The sequence below is a fragment of the Cololabis saira genome, chromosome 17 (assembly GCF_033807715.1).
Source record: "Cololabis saira isolate AMF1-May2022 chromosome 17, fColSai1.1, whole genome shotgun sequence".
Classification (NCBI taxonomy): Eukaryota; Metazoa; Chordata; class Actinopteri; order Beloniformes; family Belonidae; genus Cololabis; species Cololabis saira.
Window position 1 is genome coordinate 40,282,071 of NC_084603.1, and position 25,480 is coordinate 40,307,550.

General features: G+C 43.6%; 1 protein-coding gene across 6 annotated transcripts in view; it reads right to left on the bottom strand.

Moving 5' to 3' along the window:
• The window catches only part of ltbp1 (latent transforming growth factor beta binding protein 1), a 226,200-nt gene that overhangs the window by 132,785 nt on the left and 67,935 nt on the right, over positions 1 to 25,480 (bottom strand). For all 6 annotated transcript variants that reach the window (XM_061745319.1, XM_061745317.1, XM_061745314.1 and 3 more), the window contains exon 4: positions 15,173 to 15,315. In XM_061745319.1, the coding sequence (XP_061601303.1) occupies positions 15,173 to 15,315 (143 nt within the window). The remainder of the gene's footprint in view (positions 1 to 15,172; positions 15,316 to 25,480) is intronic.

Sequence of the window (25,480 nt, forward strand, 5' to 3'; positions counted from 1 at the left end):
CCACCTCTGTAGCCACTAGACTACCACCTCTGTAGCCATTAGACTACCACCTCTGTAGCCACTAGACTACCACCTCTGTAGCCACTAGACTACCACCTCTGTAGCCACTAGACTACCACCTCTGTAGCCACTAGACTACCACCTCTGTAGCCACTAGACTACCACCTCTGAGCCACTAGACTACCATCTCTGTAGCCACCAGACTACCACCTCTGTAGCCACTAGACTACCACCTCTGTAGCCACTAGACTACCACCTCTGTAGCCACTAGACTACCATCTCTGTAGCCACTAGACTACCACCTCTGTAGCCACTAGACTACCACCTCTGTAGCCACTAGACTACCACCTCTGTAGCCATTAGACTACCACCTCTGTAGCCACTAGACTACCACCTCTGTAGCCACTAGACTACCACCTCTGTAGCCACTAGACTACCACCTCTGTAGCCACTAGAGTACCACCTCTGTAGCCACTAGACTACCACCTCTGTAGCCACTAGACTACCACCTCGGTAGCCACTAGACTACCACCTCTGTAGCCACTAGACTACCACCTCTGTAGTCACTAGACTACCACCGCTGTAGCCACTAGACTACCACCTCTGTAGCCACTGGACTACCACATCTGTAGCCACTAGGCTACCATCTCTGTAGCCACTACATTACCACCTCTGTAGCCACTAGACTACCACCTCTGTAGCCACTACACTACCACCTCTGTAGCCACTAGACTACCACCTCTGTAGCCACTAGACTACCACCTCTGTAGCCACTTGACTACCACCTCTGTAGCCACTGGACTACCACCTCTGTAGCCACTAGACTACCATCTCTGTAGCCACTAGACTACCATCTCTGTAGCCACTAGACTACCACCTCTGTAGCCACTAGACTACCACCTCTGTAGCCACTAGACTACCACCTCTGTAGCCACTAGACTACCACCTCTGTAGCCACTAGACTACCACCTCTGTAGCCACTAGACTACCACCTCTGTAGCCACTAGACTACCACCTCTGTAGCCACTAGACTACCACCTCTGTAGCCACTAGACTACCACCTCTGTAGCCACTAGACTACCATCTCTGTAGCCACTAGACTACCACCTCTGTAGCCACTAGACTACCATCTCTGTAGCCACTAGACTACCACCTCTGTAGCCACTAGACTACCATCCCTGTAGCCACTAGACTACCATCTCTGTAGCCACTAGACTACCATCTCTGTAGCCACTAGACTACCATCTCTGTAGCCACTAGACTACCATCTCTGTAGCCACTAGACTACCATCTCTGTAGCCACTAGACTACCACCTCTGTAGCCACTAGACTACCATCTCTGTAGCCACTAGACTACCATCTCTGTAGCCACTAGACTACCTCCCCCTGCTCCTCAGCTCTGTCATTCAGCAGCATTTCTCTCCCTTCCTGACTCTTCCTCTGGTTATTATCGTGTTCTGCATTCTGATTGGCTAAACAGTCTCCCCGCTTCTTCACTTCCTGTGTCAATAACGTTGGTTGCTTAGCAACAAGCTGAGAACGGCCAATGAGCTTCAGCAGCAGCTCAAGAACGGGACCTTTGATGAATCGTTCATTACAGTCTTAGATATAATCCATGGTGTCGGTTTATGAGAATCTTTTTGCCCAGAAGAAAAAAGAGCGACAACAACGACCCATAACTATGTTCTTCTCTGGAAAAAACACACCTGCACCGCGGCTTTAGAAGAAAAAGATGCTACAGAGTGGAGTCGGGATGCAGCAGCATCAGAAGAGCAGCGAGTCACAATTTGTCCTACTGTACTGTACTTTTTTTTTCATAATAATTTTTCATTTTCTCCCTTTCAAATCCAATTAATCGGCCTTGTAAGCCTTGTATAATAATTGTAAAAAATAAAAAATAAAGTTTGCTACTTCGCGGATTTCACCTATCACGGGTTCTTTTTGGAACGAAACCCCCACGAAAAACGAGGGATTACTGTAATTATGAAAAAAGATGTCAATGGGAATGACAATCTCTTGTCTGTCCATAGGACATTGGTCCAGAAGTCTGGTGGTTTCTTCAGATACACTTTAGTGAACCTCGTTTGTGAAGATGGCAACTGTCTTGAATGATTTCCACTCGCATTTTCACTTCTGTCCTGACGAAGGCCAGTTTGGCTGAAACGCGTAGACACGCTTTTAATAGATTAGCCATGCACCAATAAAGGCATTTTATTAATCTTACCCTCATGAGTGCCTCAGTTCTCTGTCTACAACATTTTATGGATCTCCCCGACTGAAGAGCACCTGAGGGATACACTTTTTTGCAAATACCCAAGTAGCACTCCATGCACCGCGTTCCTGTCTGATGATTTCCACTTGTGAATAGAATTAGAAATTTCTCTGCAGTTCACTGAAATTGGTTTATAAAACTTTTAGGATTGATATTTTGGCGGTAATTGCCTATTTAAGACCATTCCTGATGTCTTTGCCTCTTGGCATTATGTGAACACGTAGACGGGAAAGCTGCTATAATCATCTACTTTTGATGGAGGTCTGTACACCTGCTGATGTCAAGCCTTTGATGATGATCAAAGACTTGACATCTAGCAATACCTGGCTGTAACTTATCCGCCAAAAACCTGTGGACCGGTAAAGAGATAGTTGGGGGTATACACCCACTCCCCCCACCCCCCACCCTTTCAGCTTAACTTAACAGCTTAAAATTAATACCAGCGCAGTGGAAAAAAAATCGAACTGAGGTAATAATTACTATTTATTTAATTTTATTTATTTATTTAATGTTAGTTGTTAAATTTCTGGAAAAGAAAAAAGTCAAATCATATATGAGAGAAACTATTCAGTTATTAATATTAATTAATTAATTAATTAATATTAATTATAATTAATTAATTAATATTTGTACTTGTATGAAACTGAAGATCATAATGCAAACCTGACATTTACTTTTAGTTAAGTTTGTGGAAAATGGTTGGCCTGGCTTTCTCTTTAAAACCTAGTTATAAAGCATTACAAACTGTAATGCACAGCATTGTTTTGTATTTTGTGTCTTTCAAATAAAAGACAACTTTTTCTTATGTTCCTCATTCAAGGTTGTTAAAAAAATACTGCTATAATATTGTATCGTTATCGTGACCTCAATATCGTGTATCGTACCGTATCGTGAGATTAGTGTATCGTTACACCCCTAACTAAGACCCACTAGGACCAGATGGTTTTTATTACGTTTTTACACTAAAACATTAAAAGAGGGCGTGCTAACGTTTTCACAAAACTGTAGACATAACAGCGAATGTGCAACTGAACCCAAAAGTGATGAAGTTTTCATTGCAGATTACCAGGCTGAACAAGCTTCCTGACAGGTGGCCTTGGTGCTTCAGTGATGACTACGCCCTGAAAAAACCTCTTCAAATTCTCTTCACACAGAAAATGTGTTGTTTTCTTGACAGCTTTTCAAGAAGTTCAGTGTTGAACATGATGTTAATCTGTCAGAGCGACTCTGACAAGGCTCCCTGGCCACAGCAATGATGAAACCTTCCTCCCTGCTCCTCCGACTTCACTTCGGTGCCTCTGGACATTTACACACATTGCAGGCAGATTTTGCCGATCTTGTCGAGCATATGGAAAGGAAGTCAGGAGAGAATCTCAGACAAAACACAGACATCAATCAACTAGGGGGAAGAAAACGGTCATGATGAGAATCATCCAGGCTGCAAGGAGCCTGCAGAGGAATGATCGTGTAAATACAGACGTAAGGAGGGAATTTCTTTTCTTTTTCATGTCTTGGGCTGCACTTAGGGCTTAAGTGAGCCATGCAAGGGAATATCTTAGAGGCCTTAAAGGACATTAGCAGCAGCTGAGACTGTAACGTCAATGCATAATGAAGAATTCACTTTAACAGTTATCCGTCACGGTTCACTGTTTGTGGAGAATTCATGTACACACTAATGCACACTAATACAACCACAAATCATAATAAGTCAGGAAAATATGATGCAACTCCAAAGAAATAAAATTCTTTGACTTTTATTTCTTTGCAAGCAGAATGGACCAAATTTATTTCATGTTTTTTTTCCCTCATTGACTTAATTTTATCTGTTTATACTTCCATTTTTATATTTCATAAATGCAAAACACCCTAAAATGTTTGTACGAAGCAATTTAGTGTAACATGGAGCAGTGTGGAAAAGAAAAGTGGTGTTATTTCAAAGATGTGATGGTAACAATGATTTGCTACAAAAGTAGCATCTAAGAAAAGCTGAGTCCTGGAGGAGCAACTATGGATGGAGAACCTCAACTTCGTCAACAAATGTGAGAGAAAATCATAAAAATGTTTAAAACAAAGTTCCTCAAAGAGGAATTGGAAGGAATTTGCACATTTCAGTCAGCCATCTCAAACTACGATCCTCATTCTAACAGCGCTTAGAGTTTGGTGTCCAATCTCCAGCTGCATCCCTTCCTGCAGATGACACCTACATTTCGATACTGGAGGATTCTGGGTCCGTTGCTACAGGCTATCCAGTCCCTTTACAGTCAGAGGGAGAATCTGGTTTAGTGGCCAAAGGCTTCAACCTCTACTTTTTGCAGATGACGTGGTTCTCTTGGCTTCATTGAGCCACGACCTTCATCTTTCTCTGATTTCAGAGAGGTTCAGAGTTGAGTTTCCAGAAGCCGGGATGAGAATCAGCACTTCCAAATCTGAGACCTTGGTTGTAAGTTGGCCCAGCAAGTGGTGGAGTATCTTAGGGTCTTGTTCACGGGTGAGGGAAGTATGGAGGGGGAGATTGAGATTAGTGTGTCAGCTACAGTATTGTGGACTCTGTAGCGTTGAAGAGAGAGTTGAGCCAAACAGCAAGGTTTTCCGTTTACCAGTTGATCTACGTTCCTACCCTCCCCTATGGTCACAAACTATGGGTAGTGATTGCGGATATAAGTGGAAGAAATGAGGTTCTTCTGTGGGGTGGCTGGACCCAAGAGGAGCCGGTTGAGGGGGTTCTCATCCGGTCAGTTTGGGTCAGGACATGCTGAGGATGCTATGCCACCAATTTGTCTCTTGCAATGGCACCATCATATTTGTAGATTTCTCAAAGGCTTTTGACAGTGTGAATAGAGCGGTCATGATGCACATCCTCCATAATTATGGAATTCCTGAGCAGATAGTAAAAGCCATAGCCATAATGTATGAAAATCCCATCAGTTTCGTTCAATGCCACGATGGTCCAACAAAAGAATATACAACCACATTGGAATTCTCCAAGGTGACACGCTTGCACCCTTTCTGTTTGTCATCGTGGTGGACCATGCTCTGCGGCAATCAGTGGACAACATCAGAGACAACGGATTCATGGTTGGAAGAAGATCTGGTCGTCAAAGCAAGAAATATCTGACTGACCTCGACTATGCGGACGATGTCGCCCTGACCGCAGAGCACATAACATCTGCCCAGACCCTGCTCATCGCATTTGAAGAAGCCACGGCCAAAGTCGGACTCAAGTTGAACTCAAAGAAAACAATACATGCTTATGAACGAGGACTCCAACCACCCAAGTATTACATCACGGGATGGATCACACATCAAAGAAGTCAAGGATTTTAAATGGGTTCATATGTGGCTGACAGCAGAAAAGACTTTCTTGCCAGAAAGGGACAAGCCTGGAACGCTTGCAACAAACTCCTCAGAGTCTGGCAGTCAGGAATTTCAACCTCCATCAAGGTCTCTTTCTTCAGGGCCTGTGTTGAAAGCATCCTATTATACGGTGCTGAGACCTGGACTATGAAGAAGGAACTACAAGACCGGCCCAACGGCACAAACACAAGACTCCTCATGTGTGTCAAAAACATCTCCTGGAAAACTCATCCAACCAAGGAGCAGATCTCTGGTGAACTGCCACCAATAACCACAACTGTAGCACGCCGTAGAGCAATCTTTGCAGGTCATTGCTACCGTGCTACGGATCAAGTAATATCCGACATCCTGCTATGGCGGCTCCCCCAATCATCCTGAGGAACCAGGCCTCATACTTATCCTGACACAATCTCTAGGGACACAGGACTTACACTCCAAGAACTGGGAGCAGCAATGGCCGACAGGACCTGATGGAAAGAAGTGACATCTAGGATCTGGACGACAGTCGAAGGATGATGATGATGTCTCTTGCAATGAACACCTGCTGTTAGAGTTGGAGCCTGCAAGTGGACGCTGGGCTGGTGGAGGGACTTTGAGCATTGTGAACAGTTGGGCATCAGTTAGGAAAGCAAAGATAGGTGCTGTTTGATTCAGATGAATGAACTAGCGACAGTAGAGGGATGAATACGAATGTCACTTCTGCGTGTGCCAGAATTATCTCTGGATATGTCTCATTTCTGCTTCTACAGCGAATGATAAAATTAAACCAGTCAGGAAATCTGATGGAACCACCCAAATCCCAGACCCAGATCTCTTGGTCACAAATATGTTTAAATACTTTCACTATGAAGAACCCAAACTTACAACTTATACAGTACAAAGTTCTTCATAGAATACATTATACAGGACAAAGGATGTTCCAGATGGGTTTTGTCACCTCTAATATCTGCTCACAGTGCACAGAGAACACCCCTGATAATTATATGCATGCTTTATGGTTTTGTACACCGCTACGGAGGTTCTGGACGGAGATTGGTGAAGATTTCTGCTTCTACAGCGAATGATAAAATTAAACCAGTCAGGAAATGTGATGGAACTTGTATGACCGGAGTAAGAGAACAATGTATCAAGGACCACATTTGCATTTTCCATATAATTTTTATGCTGATTTGTATCTTGAAACATGAATTTCTCAGTCTGTCAAGTATTACTTAGAGCTGTCGGACAAAACGCTGCCCTTTAAATCTGACTTAATCTTAAACTAATCTAAATATTATGGCCAGAAAACCCTCCTCTGACTGCTTGTGGTGTTTGCTTCAGTCATTGCGGTGTTGGAGTGGCGATGCTCTCTGGTCAGTCCATCTGTCAGGGCCAGAACTGGCTGCATTCATCTGAGGTTTTTTTGGCAGTAGTGAGAGAGTGAAGGGATGGACGAGGGAAGCCAGGGAATAACTTTCCCAGATGTGGCACAGAAGCCGGCTGCTGACAGGCCGTCTGTCGCGTGGGACAGGAGCGGAGCTGACCGAGAAGCTGTGGGCTCCCTGATTTAGAATAGCAAATACATCTGCTGCTTCCACAGAGTGGGGAGCTGACTGGACGCTGGGCAAAAACCAGCCGGGGTGTTCCTATTAATTTGGTCTCTGAGGTCTCCTCCTTGCAGACACACTTCTCTCCTTGTTACAGAGCAAGGAAACTTGATTGCCATGGTCTGTAAATAAATTCACATGGATTCTTGTGCACATATTTTGTTGGACCTCAACCAGATCATGGCCAGACTGCTACAGTCTAATGCTTAACCCCTAACCAAGAATACAGAAGCCCAGTTCAGAAAAAACAAAGTCCACAAACTTGGCTTGACTGAGTGTTTTTGCTGAACACACCCATGAACATTGCAGGAGGGGAAAAGTAAGTGAACCAAAAACTAATTTCTTAAAGGAAAGCTAAATGCAGTCAGTAGAGCTACTTTGGTTCATAAAAGACACACAAACATTGAAGTTTTCCATTCAAAGGAAGCATTTGCTTAACTAACCCATGCCTCACTAAAAGGACAGGACCTGGAAACCTTACAATCATGGATCATGACTCTGGTCAATCAAGAGTAGCTGATCTGCATAAAGTCATCTTATAGTGCTCGGACATTAGTCCATGGTTAGACAAAATGTCTAGAAATGGAGACAGGTAAGGACTGTGCTCGCCCTTCCTAGAATTTGATGTCCGGCCAAGATGACTCCAAACACATTAAGAATAAGTAACAGCTGAAAGCTTTAAGACCTCACTGAAACTGGTGAACATCACTCTTTCTGAGTCTACCATGTGTAAGTCACTGCACAGGCGAGATGTCCGTGGAGGAACACCACAGAGGAGCCTGCTGCTCTCCACAAACAACTGGAACTGGATAGCTGTTTTGTTGGCCAAATAAATAATAGTTGACTCGTTCATGAAGAATACCAGTGTTGTGCATGAACAAGTTCAAATGAACGCGTTCAACGGGCACCAGCTCCATGGCAACGGCTGCCCGAGCCCGGTGCATCTTTACATGACCAGTGAAGAGACACATCGTCTCCCAAAAAGTCTGACGGTAAAAATCTATCCTTTCTGTGCAAATTATGTCCACCTGCGCTGAGAAAACAAGTCCGAGCGCCAACTTCAAATTGTAAACGTCATGTGGATTTAAAGCATCCGTCCAGTGTGAGAAAAAATCTGCAAGTCCTTGATAATCAAAAAAATTCATCAGGAAAGACCAAGACCCCACAGCCCCAAACACCCCAGTCCCACTGCTGCTCCTTCAGGGTTGATTTACCTGCAACAGGTAGAAAAACTGATAATGGACGACATTGTTGGAGATTTACAACCTCTGATGAAAGTTGAAAAACCCACTAGGACAATACATGATTGTATACAGTGAACAGTTGTAGGATAGTGGGCGTTTCATTCGTACTTCTCACCTAATATTGAAATAAACTGAATGTGAACTAGTTCAAAATGAAAATGGTGAACTATGAACGTGAACTATTTATTTTTTTGGCTATGTGAACTGAACTTTGAAGTAGTTCATGAGAAGTATGAACTTGCACAACACTGAAGAATACTAAATGTTGTGAATATAGTGTGAAGGGACAAAGCTTTCTAACATCAAAACATTAATCCACAAGTCATGTGTAGAGGAGGGAGCATCATGATGCAGTGGGAATGCACGAGATGTCATTGCCTCCCAGGTGCCTCAAGCCAAGTTGAGAAGAGGCTTGAACAGTTTCAGTTAATGTAAAAAGGAAAGGCAACACGAAATTGGGGTATGAAACACATGGTATCCAGCAGTGTAAAAGGGGCTCTTAATTGGCTGTGAGTAAGTGAGTAAAAATGTCTTGTAAGAAAAAAGCAGTTACCTGCTGTGTCGGGGGTACAACATGTTGTGCTTGTCTCACTTGTTCATTCTTGGGATTCTCTTCCTTATGGTAACATCCCTCACTGCTTTGCACTCTCATTGGCTGTTACTTGAGAAAATACCACGCCAATGGCTCCAGATATTTGGGTTGTTTATTATCCATCAGCCACTAGCAATGGCTCAGCAACATGTTAAACATCTCAGGGGGTCTTGGTTTGGTGCCTAAGATCATCTGAGGCCACATTCAGTTAAGACATAAACAGAACTTAAAATAGAGCAAGCTTTGAGAACAACGATACGAGAAGGCTTTGCTTAACATGTATTTGGAAGTCATGCATGACAAAAGTCATTTCTCCACAGAAAACCTATGTAATAGGAATATCTGGACGTTTCAGAGCCTGCCCTCATTGTTTTCTCACCCTGAGGCCATTTGTTTTACATTTCCAAACTGCTAACTGGAAAGTAAAATTAGCTGGCCAGGTTACTTTGAAAATCGAAGTTGGTCTGTTTGAGTCTGTGCCGCTGCTGCAAAGCCAAGCATCGATGCCGCTCTACCTGCTGACCTCCACATTAATATCCCCATGTCTGTCTGTGCAGCTCTGGTCGGACACACAACCACTTAACCACTTAAAAATATCAGCTTATTTATAGTTGCATCTGGTGAATCTGGCTTTGTCCAACCTTGAATCTTGGGCAGACCATAGTTATAAGATATGAGAGCTGTTCAAAGGTGGATCTGAATGACCTGTCGCATTTAAAACCTGGATCAAACTGGAAATGACTCTCTCCAAATGGTTTTATCAGATTACAAATGAAAAGGTGTTTCAATAAATCTGACTTTCACTGGTGTCATGAAACCCTAACCCTCTTATCAAATACAATATATTACACATCAGCTAATACCATTAGCATGACAAGTGGTTGGGTGTTGCGATCTGAGGATGAGTTTGTGCAGTTCTCCACCAGAGGGCTTCATGGCGCATCAGGGTTGAGGGTTGAGTCCACCTATCTTACCTACAGTCAGCCAAACGTTTTAACTCACGTCAATCCCGTTGTTTTTTTTTTTTCCTCGGTTCAACCATTCCATTTCATATCGCCCAGGTACCAAAAACACGAAGCCAGATGTCCTTTCCCACCAGTTCTCCCCGGACAACACCTACAACTGCACCTTCGGGGCTCTTTCCTGGGACATTGAACATGTCATTAACCAAGCCCTCCAGAATGAACCAGATCCCAGAAACAGTCCACCAAACAGAATATACATCCCCTACTCGGATCTCTTCTCATTCACTGGATCCACTTCGCCACTGCCCAGCAGCCAAACCATTACCCTCATTAACCGCTACTCCTGGTGGCCGTCCATCTACAAGGACGTTAAAGACCACGCCCTTGCTTGTCCTGTTTGTGCATGCAACAAATCCTCTCATCGATCACCGGGTGAATTCCTTCAACTCTTAACCATTACGAAAGGCCCTGGTCGAATGTTGTGGTTGATTTTGTCACTGGACTTCTAAAGGATTTGCCACCATTCTCACCATCGTAGACCGTTTTTCTAAAGCATGTCATCCAATTTCCCTCAAATAGCTCCCCTTAGCTTTCCAGACTGCTCAGTTGCTTGTAAAACATGTCTCCCATCTCCACAGTATCCCCAAGGAGATCCTGTCTGACCGTGGAACTCAATTCACCTCCCAGGTAGGGAAACAGTTCTGTCAAGCACTCAACGCCAAAGACTCTCTCACCTCAGGTTATCATCCCCAGTTCAACAGTCAGACGGAACTTGATTCTCCGCTGCCACAGTTCTATTGACCTTTGAAATCTCGCAGGGTTTCCAGACTCCACTGTTCCCCGCAGATGAGAAATACATTGCGGTCACTTCCATCACATCCGTGGCTGCAAGGTCCAATGCCCTTGCCGCACTTTGATGCACCTCCGACCACAACCGCCACTTTGCTCACCGGAAACGGATTCCTGCACCCGTATATTCACCTGGGCAGAAAATGGTTCTCATCTCACGGCATCCATTTGAAAACTGTCTCTAGGTTCGTCCGTATGAAATTGAGTCCATAATTAGCGGTTCGTCTCCGTCTACCTTTTAGCCTCCACATTCATCCGACCTTCAATTTGTCCCAGATCAAACCTGTCCTTGGCAGCACATTGTTATCATCTTGTGTTTCCCAAAGGTTACCTCTACCTGCATTCTGGACCCACGCACTCTTTGCACCTTCCTGGCGTCCATTTGACCAACTGCAAACCCTCCGTGGAGGTTCTGGACTTCCTCACCCACGGCTGGCTTCACAAGGCTCCTCTTACACCCTCCCCTCAGCTACAGCATCACATGTCTGCCCCCCAACCTACCCGAAACTCTTCTTGGATTACTTCTACCAGGACTCATCCTCCTTTATCCCATTCATTCCTCCCTGGCAGGTCTTCATCTTCTCCTCATTAAGACCTGTTATCTTGTAATATCGTCTCCAAGTCCATAATTCTACATCTCACCATTTCTCACTCTGTCTCCAGAGCTCCCGATACCCCCTGACTACAGAAAACACCCGGACCTAGGGCTGCACAATCAATCGAATTTTAATCACGATCACGACTTTGGCCTCCCACGATCAAAACTACGTGATCGTACGATTGTTATGAAAAAAATGGGTGGGGGGCAAAAAAAACTAACATTTCCTGCGCCATCTGCAAAGCAAATCAGAAGCTGTCTCAATAATTCTGTGTGCATGTGTGTGTGACTGCGTGACTGGCTGCATGAGCCAATAAGAGACGACTGACAGCTGTTCCCAGAGCCGCAGGACCTAACCTCACTAGCCTGAATTTTACTGAATATGGTCTGGATTTGCGGCTAAAAGAGAAGTCGAAACAAAATTGAAATACCTGCCCCAGTAGAAAACAAACTGCTTGTCCCTCAACGCGGATCATCATCTGTCGTCTGGAAATATTTCAGATTTAGGTCAAGCGATGTTAACCAGGAACTCGTAATATGCAAAGAATGATCTAAATGTGTTCCTGCGCCACAAGCCAACACAAATAACTTGCTCAACCACAAATCACAAAGTCAGCTACGATGAATGCATGAAGGCAAAGAAAAACCTTGCATCCGTTTCAAGGGTGAGTGGTTCATCATCATCTCAAATGTCCCTTAACAAGCCTGTACAGCGCGTCACCGTACCCATCCACCTCATGTCGAGATCACTAAAGCAATCACGTTCTATTTGGCCAAAGATACGTGCCCAATAAACACCGGGCATATTGACGGCTTCAATTTGAAAACATGAAACGTGTCCGTCCGCCACAGGTAGTACCACCTACCTTAAATATCCCATGCAGACGACACCACGTCATTCAAGATAAGAACCTCTCCTCACTCGCCCAAGCAAGAAGGGTTGTCTGGTGAGACATCTCACTCATATTACTTATGTAAATAACTTAAATAACGTAAGAAACTTAAAGTTCTCTTTCATAATATTTCACCCAATGTCTCACTATGGGATGTGGTTGCCAGACAAGCTTATTCAGCATCCACCAACCCACAGGGAAAAATACTCTGTTCCAATCAGGACAGCAAAACCGCACGTGCCGCGCACGGAGCGGAGACGTCCAGCATATAGAAACGGATAAGTGAGAGGCGAGGACCAACTCGCCGTAGCACAGATGTCCTGAAAAAAACTCCCCTGAATAAGGCCCAGGATGCGGCCAGGCCCCGAGTCGAGTGCACACACGAGTCCACAGGTGGCTGCAAACCCTGGACTGCACATAACGCATGCAACCCCAGCTCACCTGGTGGGGCAGCAAAAGCCACGAGGTCAATGGGAGAACATGAACCACCACCTTAGGCACAAATGACGGGTTGGGCTTCCAAATCAGCCTCACATCCCCTGGAGTTGAGCGCATGATGGCTGCACCGAAAACGCATGGATGTCACTAACCTAAGGAGGCTGACACCACCTCCACCTTTAAAACTAAACTTAAAACCTTTCTGTTTAGTAAAGCCTATAGTTAGTGTTTAGTAAACCTCTAGCTGGTGTTGGTAAATCTCTAGGTAGTGTAAACTGTAGTGTGTTAGAGTCGCTCCTGTAGTTTCCTGTGCTGGCCCCCCTTTTCTTCTCTTTTCTCTCTTTTGTACATGGTGCAGCATCCTCTGCCGGTGGCGAAGATCATTTCTGAATGCACAACACCGGATCCTGCAGTGTGGGAGTGAGAGGGGCAGGGTAACGGCCCGGGCAGGCGGGGGAGAGATTTGTCCGTCAAGACTCCTCTCCCTGGCCCTGCCCCTTCTCAACCTTTCCCCGACCCTGCACCTAACCTGGGACTTGCTGATTGGGCCGGAGCTTCAGGAGCTGCGTGCTGGCCTGCGATCCCCACCCCCGGTCATCCCGCTGCTGCTTCCACCTGCCTGCGATAGCTGCCAAGTAAACCTTGACCGTGGAGAAGGCTTTCCGTTTGCCAATCATTCCTACTGGACACTGAAAAGGAATATGGCCATTTCTCTGACACCCTCCTTCAAACACTCTCCACTTACAGTCATACAGGGACCTAGTGGAGGACGCCCAAGCACCAAGTATAGTGCTAAAGACTGAAAAGGTTGGGAGTCCGGATGGGAGCATGTGCTGCTTTAGAACCAGTACACACCTTTCAGTTTTGGTGTTTCCTTTCACATGGATTTCGTCCCAAAGGACACAGGGATGTTTCCGAAGCATGTTCGCGCATGTGTTCTCTGTAGTACAGGTGGTTTCCTTCAGCCTGAATGTGTTGACGACACGGACATGTTCTCAGGCAGAGATTCCTGGAGTCCATGCCAGTGATTTCCATCTTAGTATCACGTCTGTTTTAAATGTGTTGCCTGAGGACCTGAAAATGAGATCCAATACTGATTTTCAACTTAAGCCCACGCCCCTCCAGATCCTCATGGTATTTTGATGATATTATGTGCTGTAGCTGATGAGATATTAAAAAAGATCCTTCTGAACTTGTTTCATTAGTTGTAGACAGTGTTGGAGTAACTTTACCCATCTTTACTCCAGAGTGAATCTTCCTCTCTAAGATGCTTTTTATCATCACCTGCTATCCAGACAGTAAAAGCAACAAACAAATATCTAGATTTTCAAATATTCAGGTCCAGCCTTGTCATTTATGTAACAAATGAACAGGACAAGTCAGTCTCTGGCTGTCTGCTTATACTTTTACCATCAGTAGCATTTTAACCCCGGGTTCAAGACTTAATGGAGATGAAGGGTCCAACTGACACACTTGATGAAAGCTCAGCGCCTCTGTTTGTATCCACAGAGGCTCTTGTTTGAGCAAGATCCCTGAATGACATTGTTATTTTCTTCCATCCCATACACACTAATTCTCACAATCCCCGCCTTGGTCTGAAACTGCCCTCAGAAAATGAGACTAATATTTCATTTTCGACAGCTCCAAGCAGCAGGCAATGCTTAAGTCTTTACGCCATTACCACTAAAGCGGCAATTTGAACAAATTCTTTCACTGCCTGAGTGCAAGCGCCACATTCTGTCCGGGTCCTCCTGGTCGTCAGAGCTCAGATGGCTTCTGACTGGGAAACTGTGGGAATCAGGTTTTTACCATGAATTTAGGGGGGAGTACTACCTGGGAATTTAACACTCAGAAATCTAAGATTTCAGTCAAGTGATGGTCAGAAAATGACAGGAAGCCAAGATTAAGGGTGGCTGTGAATGAACGTCACCTTCAACCAAATCCTTTCACGACCTAGCTCTTGGTCATTCCTGCCCATTTGTCCATCCACCAGGACGTCAATATCATCATCACTTTTACATTTCTCTCCTTCTCTAACCAAGTTGCCGCTGTTACCAGGTCAGCTGATTTGCATTGTACTTGTATCTTGTTTTTTTCTTATATTGACTGGATTGTACATTGTCTCACCCCAGACCTCCTTTGCTGTTGTTTTTTTGTTATTGATCTGTTTGTCTTATGCAAAAATGTAAAAATAAAACTTGGTGGAGCGGCATCACCCCGTGACAAGAAGGACTTTAAAGAGTGATGCTAAAGTCTGTGCACTCTGTGAAAACTGCATTTTTTATCCTTCATAAACATCTACAAGCATCTACTTGTTATTCATGAATGTGAGTGAAAGATGCTGCACAGAAGAGTAAAGGTAAACGGTGGGACCTTCTCACCATGGAGGGGGTGATGTCCAACGCTCAGGGGGATGGGCCGCTCGGGCTGGGACTGGACGTGCGTCTGCGTGTGTGTGTGGTAGTATTTGGGCTTAATGTAGTACTGCTGCTTCTGTCCGGGGTGTATGGGAATGGGCCGGATCCTGGAAGAGAAAAGAAAGTGATCACATATAACACCAGCAGTCTGCAGACGAAGACAGCCAGGACATAGAAATAGACTCTAAACATCACATTTCTTCAGGTAGAAGGCTGGATACCGCTCTAAATATAACCACTGAAGTGATACTTTTGGAATAAACTGGTTCTCTGATTTAAAATGTCAATAAAATGCGATCCGAAATGCAACCCAATATGTTGAAAGAGCCATATTGGACCAAAAACACAAAAAACAAATATGTCCGGAGTCGCAAAAAATGAAAAGTCTTGTATAAGCCTTAGAATGAAGACAACACATGCTGCATGTTTCTATATTAGTTAGAACTGGGGGAAGATTTTTTTTTCATTATGCACAAAAGTCGAAATGTCAAGAAAAAAGTCGAAATGTCGAGAAAAAAGTTGAAATGTCGAGATTAATTTTGAAGTACAATCTCGAGAAAAAAGTCGAAAAATGTTGAGAAAAAGTCGAAATGTTGAGAAAAAAGTCAAAATTTCGAGGAAAAAGTCGAAATGTTGAGAAAAAAGTCAAAATGTCGAGAAAAAAGTCAAAATTCCGTTAAAAAAGTCGAAATGTTGAGAAAAAAGTTAAGAAAAAAGTCAAAATTTCAAGACAAGTCGAAATGATTAAAAAGGAAAGGAAAAAGGAAGGAAAAAAAGGAAAAAAAGAAGAAAAAAGGAAAAAAGAAAAAAAGAAGAAGAAAAAAAAGGAAAAAAAAAGTCAAACATTTTTGAAAAAGCTCCAGGAGCCACTAGGGCGGTGCCAAAGAGCCGCATGGGGCTCTAGAGCCGCGGGTTGCCGGTATAGAACAATGTTGCCGGTATAGAACGTTGTAGACGTTGGGTGACGCAGCAGCACCTTCTGCAGTGGTCCAGCCAGAGTCCAGACCTGGATCGGGTAGAGATGCTGAGGATGGAGCTCCAGAGAGCCGTTCACACCAGCCATCCTACAAATGTGCCTGGAAAGAGGACTGGTCGAGACTTCCAGCTGAACGTGGTTCAGCTCTGATCCAGAGATCCTGAAAGGACCTTCCACCAGCTCTTAACTCCAACGGTTCTCTTAGTTTTTCTTCTAGTAAATGTTTAACGGGTATCATCAATAAAGACAAAACTAATCCCAATTCTTTGTGTGTTAACTTTTTTTTATTGTGAAGATCTGATCACATTTTATTGCAAATTGATGCATAACCATAGTAAAATCATGTGTACATACAGGACTGTCTCAGAAAATTAGAATATTGTGATAAAGTTCTTTATTTTCTGTAATGCAATTACAAAAACAAAAATGTCATACATTCTGGATTCATTACAAATCAACTGAAATATTGCAAGCCTTTTATTATTTTAATATTGCTGATTATGGTTTACAGGTTAAGATTCCCAGAATATTCTAATTTTTTGAGATAGGATATTTGAGTTTTCTTAAACTGTAAGCCATGATCAGCAATATTAAAATGATAAAAGGCTTGCAATATTTCAGTTGATTTGTAATGAATCCAGAATGTATGACATTTTTGCATTACAGAAAATAAAGGACTTTATCACAATATTCTAATTTTCTGAGACAGTCCTGTACACCTACCACTGTAGGCACTATAGGTTAAATGTTTCTTTTTTTCTGATCTAAACAACCCCGTGGTGTTACTGGGTCCTCACAACGTTAGACTGCAGTATCCGTTGCTGTTTCTGTGCTGGTTCGGGTCTAGACGCTGCAGGAGGCGTCGGGCCGGGACACTAAAGGACACTAAAGCTCCAGGTCTCATTCCTCAGAGAGCCGTGCAGCAGCATCTGCCCTCGGTGGATTACCAGCACTAGGAGACAGATACTTTCAAATAAAATCCTTTCCTTCATTGTTGCCAAATTCCTGTAGTTCCTCAAGAACACAGTCACCGTCATCTATTTCCTGTTCCCACTGCAGCCCTGTCTTATCAGGCCAGGAAAAGCGGAGATCAGACTGGGAAGACTCTGGAGCGGACGTTCTCGAGGAGCAACCGCTGACGGACTTGAGGAAAATAATATTTCCAAGAACTTTAGCACAAAAATCTAAGTTTTAACATGCTTCTGTTTCTATGACTTTGTGTTGCGGTTAAATAAAATAAGCACAACAAAAACACAATGCGTCTCTAAATTGTCCCACTGCACTCTGAATTCATTTAAACACCTTATGTGAAGCAATAACAGGTTGTCTCTGTGTAGAGTAACACACAAGCAGCACAGAGCCTGACAACCACACCACACCAACAGTTATGGATCAATCCATAATCAGGACCCATAGCTGGGAGGGAATTCATAAAAATCCTGCACTTGGTGACAAGTTTTTGATATTTGGCATGGTGTTAGTTATGGACATAAGGTTTTCAAAAACCACGGCAAACAAATTGGGAAAACGGCCCCCTAGTGAGCGGTTTGCAGAACATTCAAAATGTGTGTTATTTTAATAAAATCCTATTCTTTCACTGTGACTTAGTTCTGAAGTTTTGTTCATCTTAAACCTGAATGAAGGCCACTGTTCTCACCCAGTGAAATTATTGGCACTACAGCTATAGTGACCTGTCCAATAAACAGAAGACTGCATTCCTTGGGGGTGAAAATATGAGTCTAGAGCCCCTATAATCTTTCTATGTGACTTAATTCTAGAGATATGGTGATTTTGTGCAAAAAATGACCTTGAAAATTAAATATGACCTTAAACATGACCTTGAAATAGGAAATTTATCTCAGAATTGAATTCCTAGTACCAAAAATGTAGAGAAAGTGACAATATACAACAATCTAGGACTAACAGAAGCTGAGATATGACCTCTGGTCTTTTCGGCGGGAGACATTTTGAATTTTCTGCAAACCGGCCACTAGGGGGACGTCCCAATTTGTTTGCGGTGGTTTTTGAAAGCCTTATGTCCATACCTAACACCATGCCAAATATCAAAAACTTGTCACCAAGTGCTCAATCTTTATGATTTTTGACATATTCCCTCCCAGCTACCAGGTAAAAGTACAACCCCATCAGGAAACGGTAGGGCAACTGGAGAAACAACAACACAACACAAACGCTGACTTTTAGATTTACTTTCAACTTTACCTCTGTGCAGAAACTAACATATATCACAGGTGTTAATAAAAACGATAAATAAAAACACAGATGCAGGGAGTCCTCCTGGCCACTAGAGGGCTGTGGGGATTCAAGATCAGCCTCACGTACAGTATTTGGGGAAAAATAAAATGATCTGTGTTCATCTCAAGCATAGACATATATACATTGACGCGCCATCAACCGCTGCTGCGCTGACGAACCGTGGGGCCGCCGTCTTGGAGCGGTCACCCGCTCCACTCAGAGGGGGCCGCCGTCTTGGAGCGGTCACCTGCTCCACTCAGTGTCATCTATCTGGCTGCTGCAGTTAAGGGTCAGCGCATTTAATCAGTCATAACTCGCAGAAAAACAGATTTTCACGGGGGTTGTTTTCTGCAAACATCATACATCTAGGCATGATACCAGACACATGATTCGGCGTATTTTAATATTCATAGTAGGCTTAACAGTAATTTGGCATGTGAGTATGATAGGTAGGCTATTTTGCAAGACACAAAATATATATATATATATATATATATACAGGACTGTCTCAGAAAATTAGAATATTGTGATAAAGTTCTTTATTTTCTGTAATGTAATTAAAAAAACAAAAATGTCATACATTCTGGATTTATTACAAATCAACTGAAATATTTCAAGTCTTTTATTATTTTAATATTGCTGATTATGGTTTACAGTTGAGATAGGATATTTGAGTTTTCTTAAGCTGTAAACCATGATCAGCAATATTAAAATAATAAAAGGCTTGCAATATTTCAGTAGATTTGTAATGAATCCAGAATGTATGACATTTTTGTTTTTTAATTGCATTACAGAAAATCACAATATTCTAATTTTCTGACACAGTCCTGTATATGCTCTGGCATCTTCAATACTGTTCTGTCTCATGCTGTCGTATGGGTAGGATGTCTGGTCCAAGATGGCGGCCGTGTTTCCCGCGCCCCAGCGGTAAATGAGGCGTCTATGTATATATGTCTATGATCTCAAGCGCCAGCTTTCCAACTTCTGGATTAAAGCACAGAAGGAAGTTGAAAAAGCTGCAGTTCTGCACCTGACCACAAGGGGCTGGCTGCAGAAATGAAATGAAAGTAAAATTATATAAAGCAAACATGATATAAAGCAAAATATGTGTGCTTAGTAAGCACACATTAGCAGTCTTTTAATCAAAAGACTCTCTTCAGACATGAACTATGTGAAAAGTGGATTTTAAAACAGTAAAAAAGAAAAGGCTAATGTGTGTTGAGACTAACCCGACAAAGACAACGGCAACCCTGGACAGTGATCTAATGAAACAGCTGCTTCTACGGTAAAACATGCTACCATAGCAACCAATTAACAGGAATGGGGTTTTTTCCAGTCAAAAAAATAATTCTCCACATATTACCGCATTATACCATTAGCAGGTCATTTAAAAGTCTTAAAGTATGTTTAAAATGATTCACAAGGGAGACGTGGAACATCATCCATCACATCCCTGAAAAACCACCCAAAGCTACACAGCTGCTGCCAAAATTATTTAGAAAACCAAAAGAGACAAAGAAAGTAGAGCCACAGAAACACCAGAGAGCCATTTGTCAAGCCAACATATTTTCCTCTCATTCGATGATCATCCCAATGTCGCAGTATAAATAAATGAAAAGTGATAGCCTTGTAAATAGCTCGGCTGTGACCCTGTAACGTCTTGATGCTCTGCTCCTGTTAAATAGCTGTATGGAAAGGGTTTAATGTGTTCCCACGGCTGCTATTCTGAATGGGGGATGTTGACTTTACTAAAGTTAATGTGAGAAAAAAAAGTATGTGACTCAGTAACATCTTTAGTTGATGCTTTGGTCCAGCAAAACAAGCCCCAATCATGATGCTCCATCCACCTCACTTCACTGAGCCCTCTAACTGACAATTCATCCTCAGTCTCATTACTGAAGTGTGTGACCGTGCACACAAGTGTGTATGTGTTTGCATTACTGGTGTACATGCTGAACGCTGTATATGTAAACATGGACACAGGCACATTTACGTGTGTGCAAGTACAGCATGTACAGTCCGCTGACAAGGCTCTGATAAGGTTGGGGGGGGGGGTACAGTCTATATTCAGATATGCATGGTGGCAGCTCTATTTACAAGTATATGCTGACACCTCACCCTTCCAGAGATCACCCACCACATGAAAACCCCTGATAGATGAATACAACCAACATCTGACATCAGACTGGTTCTACTTTGAAAAAGGCCACCAGGAGGATCCTAGATCCCCGGGGGACTGAGCAAACATGCACACGGGTGGAGGATGAGGTGGGGTGAAGGGTGTGGTGAAGGGATGACATGGAAACAATTAAAACCCATAATCCGTGAAGGTCATTGATGATCTGCATCGCGTTTGCACATAACTATGGCTCATTTCACTGAGAACATCAATACTTCTTTTCTTCAGGTCAGAGGTGTTGGGGTGGGTTCCACCAGGTCCTGGGGGCTTCACTGTGGGGCATCATAACAGTCCAGTAGGTGGAACATTGTCTGTACTGCTCCACAACTGCATGTGTCTTCTGTCTGGTAGCTCCGTGCTTTCATGAGTGCTTTGCATCTTCCCTGCTCCGCTCGTTGTCTGTTGAGAGTCTTCCAGGTTTGCCATGAAAGGTTGTGCCCACTGGCGAGGCATTCAGTCGGGGTGATTCCGACCCCCCCAGTCTGGCCTTCAGCAAGAGGTTCCCCCCTTATGATCCAGGTCCTGGTCCAGGTTTCTACCCCCCCATGATCCAGGTCCTGGTCCAGGTTTCTACCCCCCCATGATCCAGGTCCTGGTCCAGCTTTCTCCCCCCCTTATGATCTAGGTCCTGGTCCAGGTTTCTTCCCTCCTAAAGGGGAGTTTTTACCTGCCATTGTTTATGTAATAATTGCTCGGGGGTTTATGTTCTGGGTCTCTGGAAAGCGTCTAGAGACAACTTTTGTTGTATTAGATGCTATTCAAATAAAATTGAATTGAATTGAATTGATTCCTCCCTCCATCCAGTCATGGGCTCGTGTGTTGAGCTGGTTCCATTCATCTTTCCAGATGTTGGTCCTTGGTGTTTCTTTGGTTGTCTGGAGAGGTGGGACTGTCTGTAGGAGACTGGCTCTGGATTTCAGTCGGGGTGGGGGTGCTGTGTGTCCATGCAGGGGGTGCCTGGTATCCAACTCCTGTGCTCTTCACTCGGCTTGTACGATGATAGACCATCTGATGTCTGTGGGGTCAATGCCAGCTAAGGCATAGAGCCACTGGACTGGCATTGTCTTTAAGCATCCTGTGATGATGCAGCAGGTGTCGTTGGGGGCTGAGTCCACCAGTTGGGTGTGGCGGGTGGAGCTCCAGGTTGAGCACGCATATTGGGCTGTGGAGAAGCACCGGCTAGGGCAGTTGCACAGATCGGTGATGGATCAGCGCCCCACTTTGAGTTTATCAGTCTGTGCAGGATGTTGTTGCGAGTGTGGACCTTGGCTTTGGTGTTCTGATGATGGGTTTTGAAAGAGAGTGACTGCGTTTACATGCAGTCAATAACCCTTTTAAAACCTGAATATTGGCAATAACCCGAATTTGCACGGCCATGTAAACACCAATAACCCCTTTGAATAACCAGAATTTGCTCCTGGCCCCTGGGTTACTCCTTTTAAAACCTGAATATTGGGTCATGTAAACGCCAAACGGAATTTCCCCATCAAACGGAACAGGAATTTGTTTTCTGCACATGCTCTGTTCACAAGGAATCCTGGTCTTTTGAGTCCAGGAAGTTCTTATAAACACGGAGAAACTAGGAGACTAATCACTTCATAAATGTAATGAAGGATATGAAAATTTTGGCATTTGTAGACGGTAGAAAGTACCGGGATAGAAGATTTACAAGAAGGTGAGCGAAAAGCAGAAATGACAGTAATTGCGTCATGACGTTCTCCACGTGTCGCTGGTTTGATCCAGATATCCCGAATGATTAATTACCATGTAAACGGAATATTCCCAATGTTTCAGTAACCGGAATATTAGCAATAACCCCAATTTTGACTGCATGTAAACGTAGTCAGTGTCCTGTCGAGGGTAACTCTGAGTTACACTGGGTAGGGGGTGGTTGGAGAGTTTGTGGCCATCCCATGAGACGCTCAGTTCTTTTCCTGCGTCTGGGGTTTTAAGATGAAAACTGCATAGTTGGGTTTTTGATGGTTTGGGTTTCAGGTGGTTGTTATTGTAGTAGGTTATCATCTCTTGGAGGACTCTTTCCAGGACAGACTCAATCTTCTGGAAGTTATGTTGGGTGGTGATGCAGAGGTAATCAGCCTAGATGAAGCAGCAGCATTGTGGGGGAAGTAGTTGGTTGTTGGTATAGATGTTGATGAGGAGGGGGGCCAGTACGCTTCCTTGTGTTAGGCCATTCTTTTGGGCTTTCTATTTGCTCTTCTTATCGTTAGACAACTTGTGGTTTAATAGACGCTATATAAATAAAATTGAATTGAAAAGATTGAATTTACGCCGCCAAGCTACACAGCTGGCTGTGTTGAGCTGGTGACGCCGTGAGTGGACCTTTTAGCGTCAAGGCGATTATTCATGCAACCGCGTATTTGACAGACTGCCTTTGTCTCGACATTGTTCATACTGATGTCTTTCCCTCTCTGTACTATGTTAACACACATCTTAACGCTCTGCGTTTGTTGAGGTCTGCACACCTGCTGACGATCAGGCCATCAGGAAGTGATGATTAGCAGCACCTGGCTGGAGCTTACTCTCTCAAATCCTGTGGGACAGGTGGAAGGTACTCAGTTTTGACTAAAATATTGGTGTTTTTGTTCTTTTTGGATTATATTTGTCAAATAAATAATAGCACATTTCTGAATTTTAGCCATCAGTGCTATAGTACGTGCCCCTTAAAGTTCACGTATCACTTCACAGTAGGGCTGTTCGATTTTGCCCAAAAATAAAATCTCAATTTTTTTCTCTCAAAATCCGATTTTCGATTACGATTACGATTATTTTGTGAATTGACAAAAGGCAAAGAAATGATTTCAAATATGCTGTTTTTTTATTGAACATTTGCCCCATTGGGCTTTAAGTGCAAACTTTGCTCTTATTAAACCAAAAATGAACGAATAAAGTGCAAAAGTCTGTAAAATAAGTTGAAAAAAAGTTTTAAAAAATATAATAAAATATAAAGTTTTATCTCTGAAAAAAAAATCAGCAAATCAGCACTTGCAAACATACAGTGAGTTATATTTCCAATTAAATAAAACAAGACATTTTCTAATTAAACTAAACTGGGTCTTTGCATGCTAAATAATAATGCAACCCATGAAGGAGGTAGAGGTGTGTAATGTCAGTCATTACATTTGCTATTCACATTTGCAAGTTTTTTGCAAGGAACACGAGCCGGTCTACAGCATCTGGCTTGAGGGCATCTGGCTTGAGGGATGCCCGGTGGCATGTTACAACGCCCCCTCCTACACTAAAGAGCCTCTCCCATGGGGCACTTGTCGCAGGTATTGAGAGGTATTTCCATCAATCATTAATATGGTATCAATCATTAATATGTGTGCAGACAAGGAAAAAAAAAAAAGTGAAAAATTGATTTTACGATTTTCACGTTTTAACATCGTTCTAATTACATAATCGCGATTACGATTTAAAATCGATTAATTGAACAGCCCTACTTCACAGGTGTTAACGACTTCTGTTTGACCTTCAACTGTGTCTTTGTCTGGTACAGGTGTACCCAGACTGAATAATTATCCTGTGTTTGGCCGCATGTGTTCTTGTTTCCATGGAAACTGTGTGGTTGCTTTCAGGTGGACATTTCTTAATATCTACGGGAAAAACACCAACGGAACAAGCGGTTTCAGCCTGAGCTGTCAGAGGAAGCCGCGGCGGCAGGATAGGAGTTGTCAACATTTCTGAAGCTTTATTTCAAGCCTCCATTAGAAAAAGAAAGTCTGGTGGGAATCCAGGGAACGGTTTGAAAAGCCTGCGAGTCTGAAATATCAGAGAGGTTTTACTCATTTCTACATAAACAGATCAGTGAGTCAGGGCTGGAGGAGTGAGCTTTGTATACTTCGTACTTGTGTGTGTGTGTGTGTGTGTGTGTGTGTGTGTGTGTGTGTGTGTGTGTGTGTGTGTGTGTGTGTGTGTGTGTGTGTGTGTGTGTGTGTGTGTGTGTGTGTCTGAGCGTGTGTGAGTCTTGGCTATCCCGGCCTCTGGCTACAATCACAATTCGCTGCCGACCTCTACACTTCCTTCGTCCAAGTCTTCTTCCCCAGAGAGCTGACATACTCTGGTCTACCATAACGAACCCGCTGAACCTCGGCAGAGCCGTCGCGAGTCTGAACAATGCTGCAGCCGAGGGCGGGCAGACTTCAGGGACGGGGAAGAAAATCTCTGTTGCTGCGTGTCAAGGTCTGGTCCAGAGGAACCGGGTGTCTGAAGCTGACTGCAGGGATCAGAGAGTCTTTCAGGGTTTCTGCAGTCTTTGAGGTGGTCTCTAATCATCTGCAGCCACTCATGTACCGCCACTGAAGAAAGGTTTAACTCACAAAACCTGAACTACTCCATTTATTCAGCTCAATTAAGAGTTTTTCACAGGCTGAAACATAACAATCCCAAAATCTGAAAAGGGGGGAAAGTGTGAAACCACAACAAAAGTGCTAGAAAGATGTTAGACTTCCATCTTTTTGCAGTCAGCATGAACCCGGGTATATCTCTTCTTTATTTTCCTGTCACCTTTCTTCTTTGCCATTTGGACATGGAGCACATTCGTTTGGATCAACGAGGCGCTTGAGAGTGTGTGACGTCAACAGGTGATTGTAATGATTTGTAATGAAAGGCTGAGTCTCTGAAGAGCAAAGATGGACACAGACTGTCCACTTAGTCAACAGATGTGTGAGAATAATCCTGGGAAGGTTTCAAGCTGTCAAACAAAGATTAGAGGGGATTTTCGTGTCTCCTTCCTACAAAACGTTCCTTCGGGGATGAAAAAAGTAGTATCGCCTTGGCTTGACTCCACTGTGGAAGTAATGGAGGCTGTTTGCTCGGGAACAAAGACCAAGCGCGTCGTTCAGGC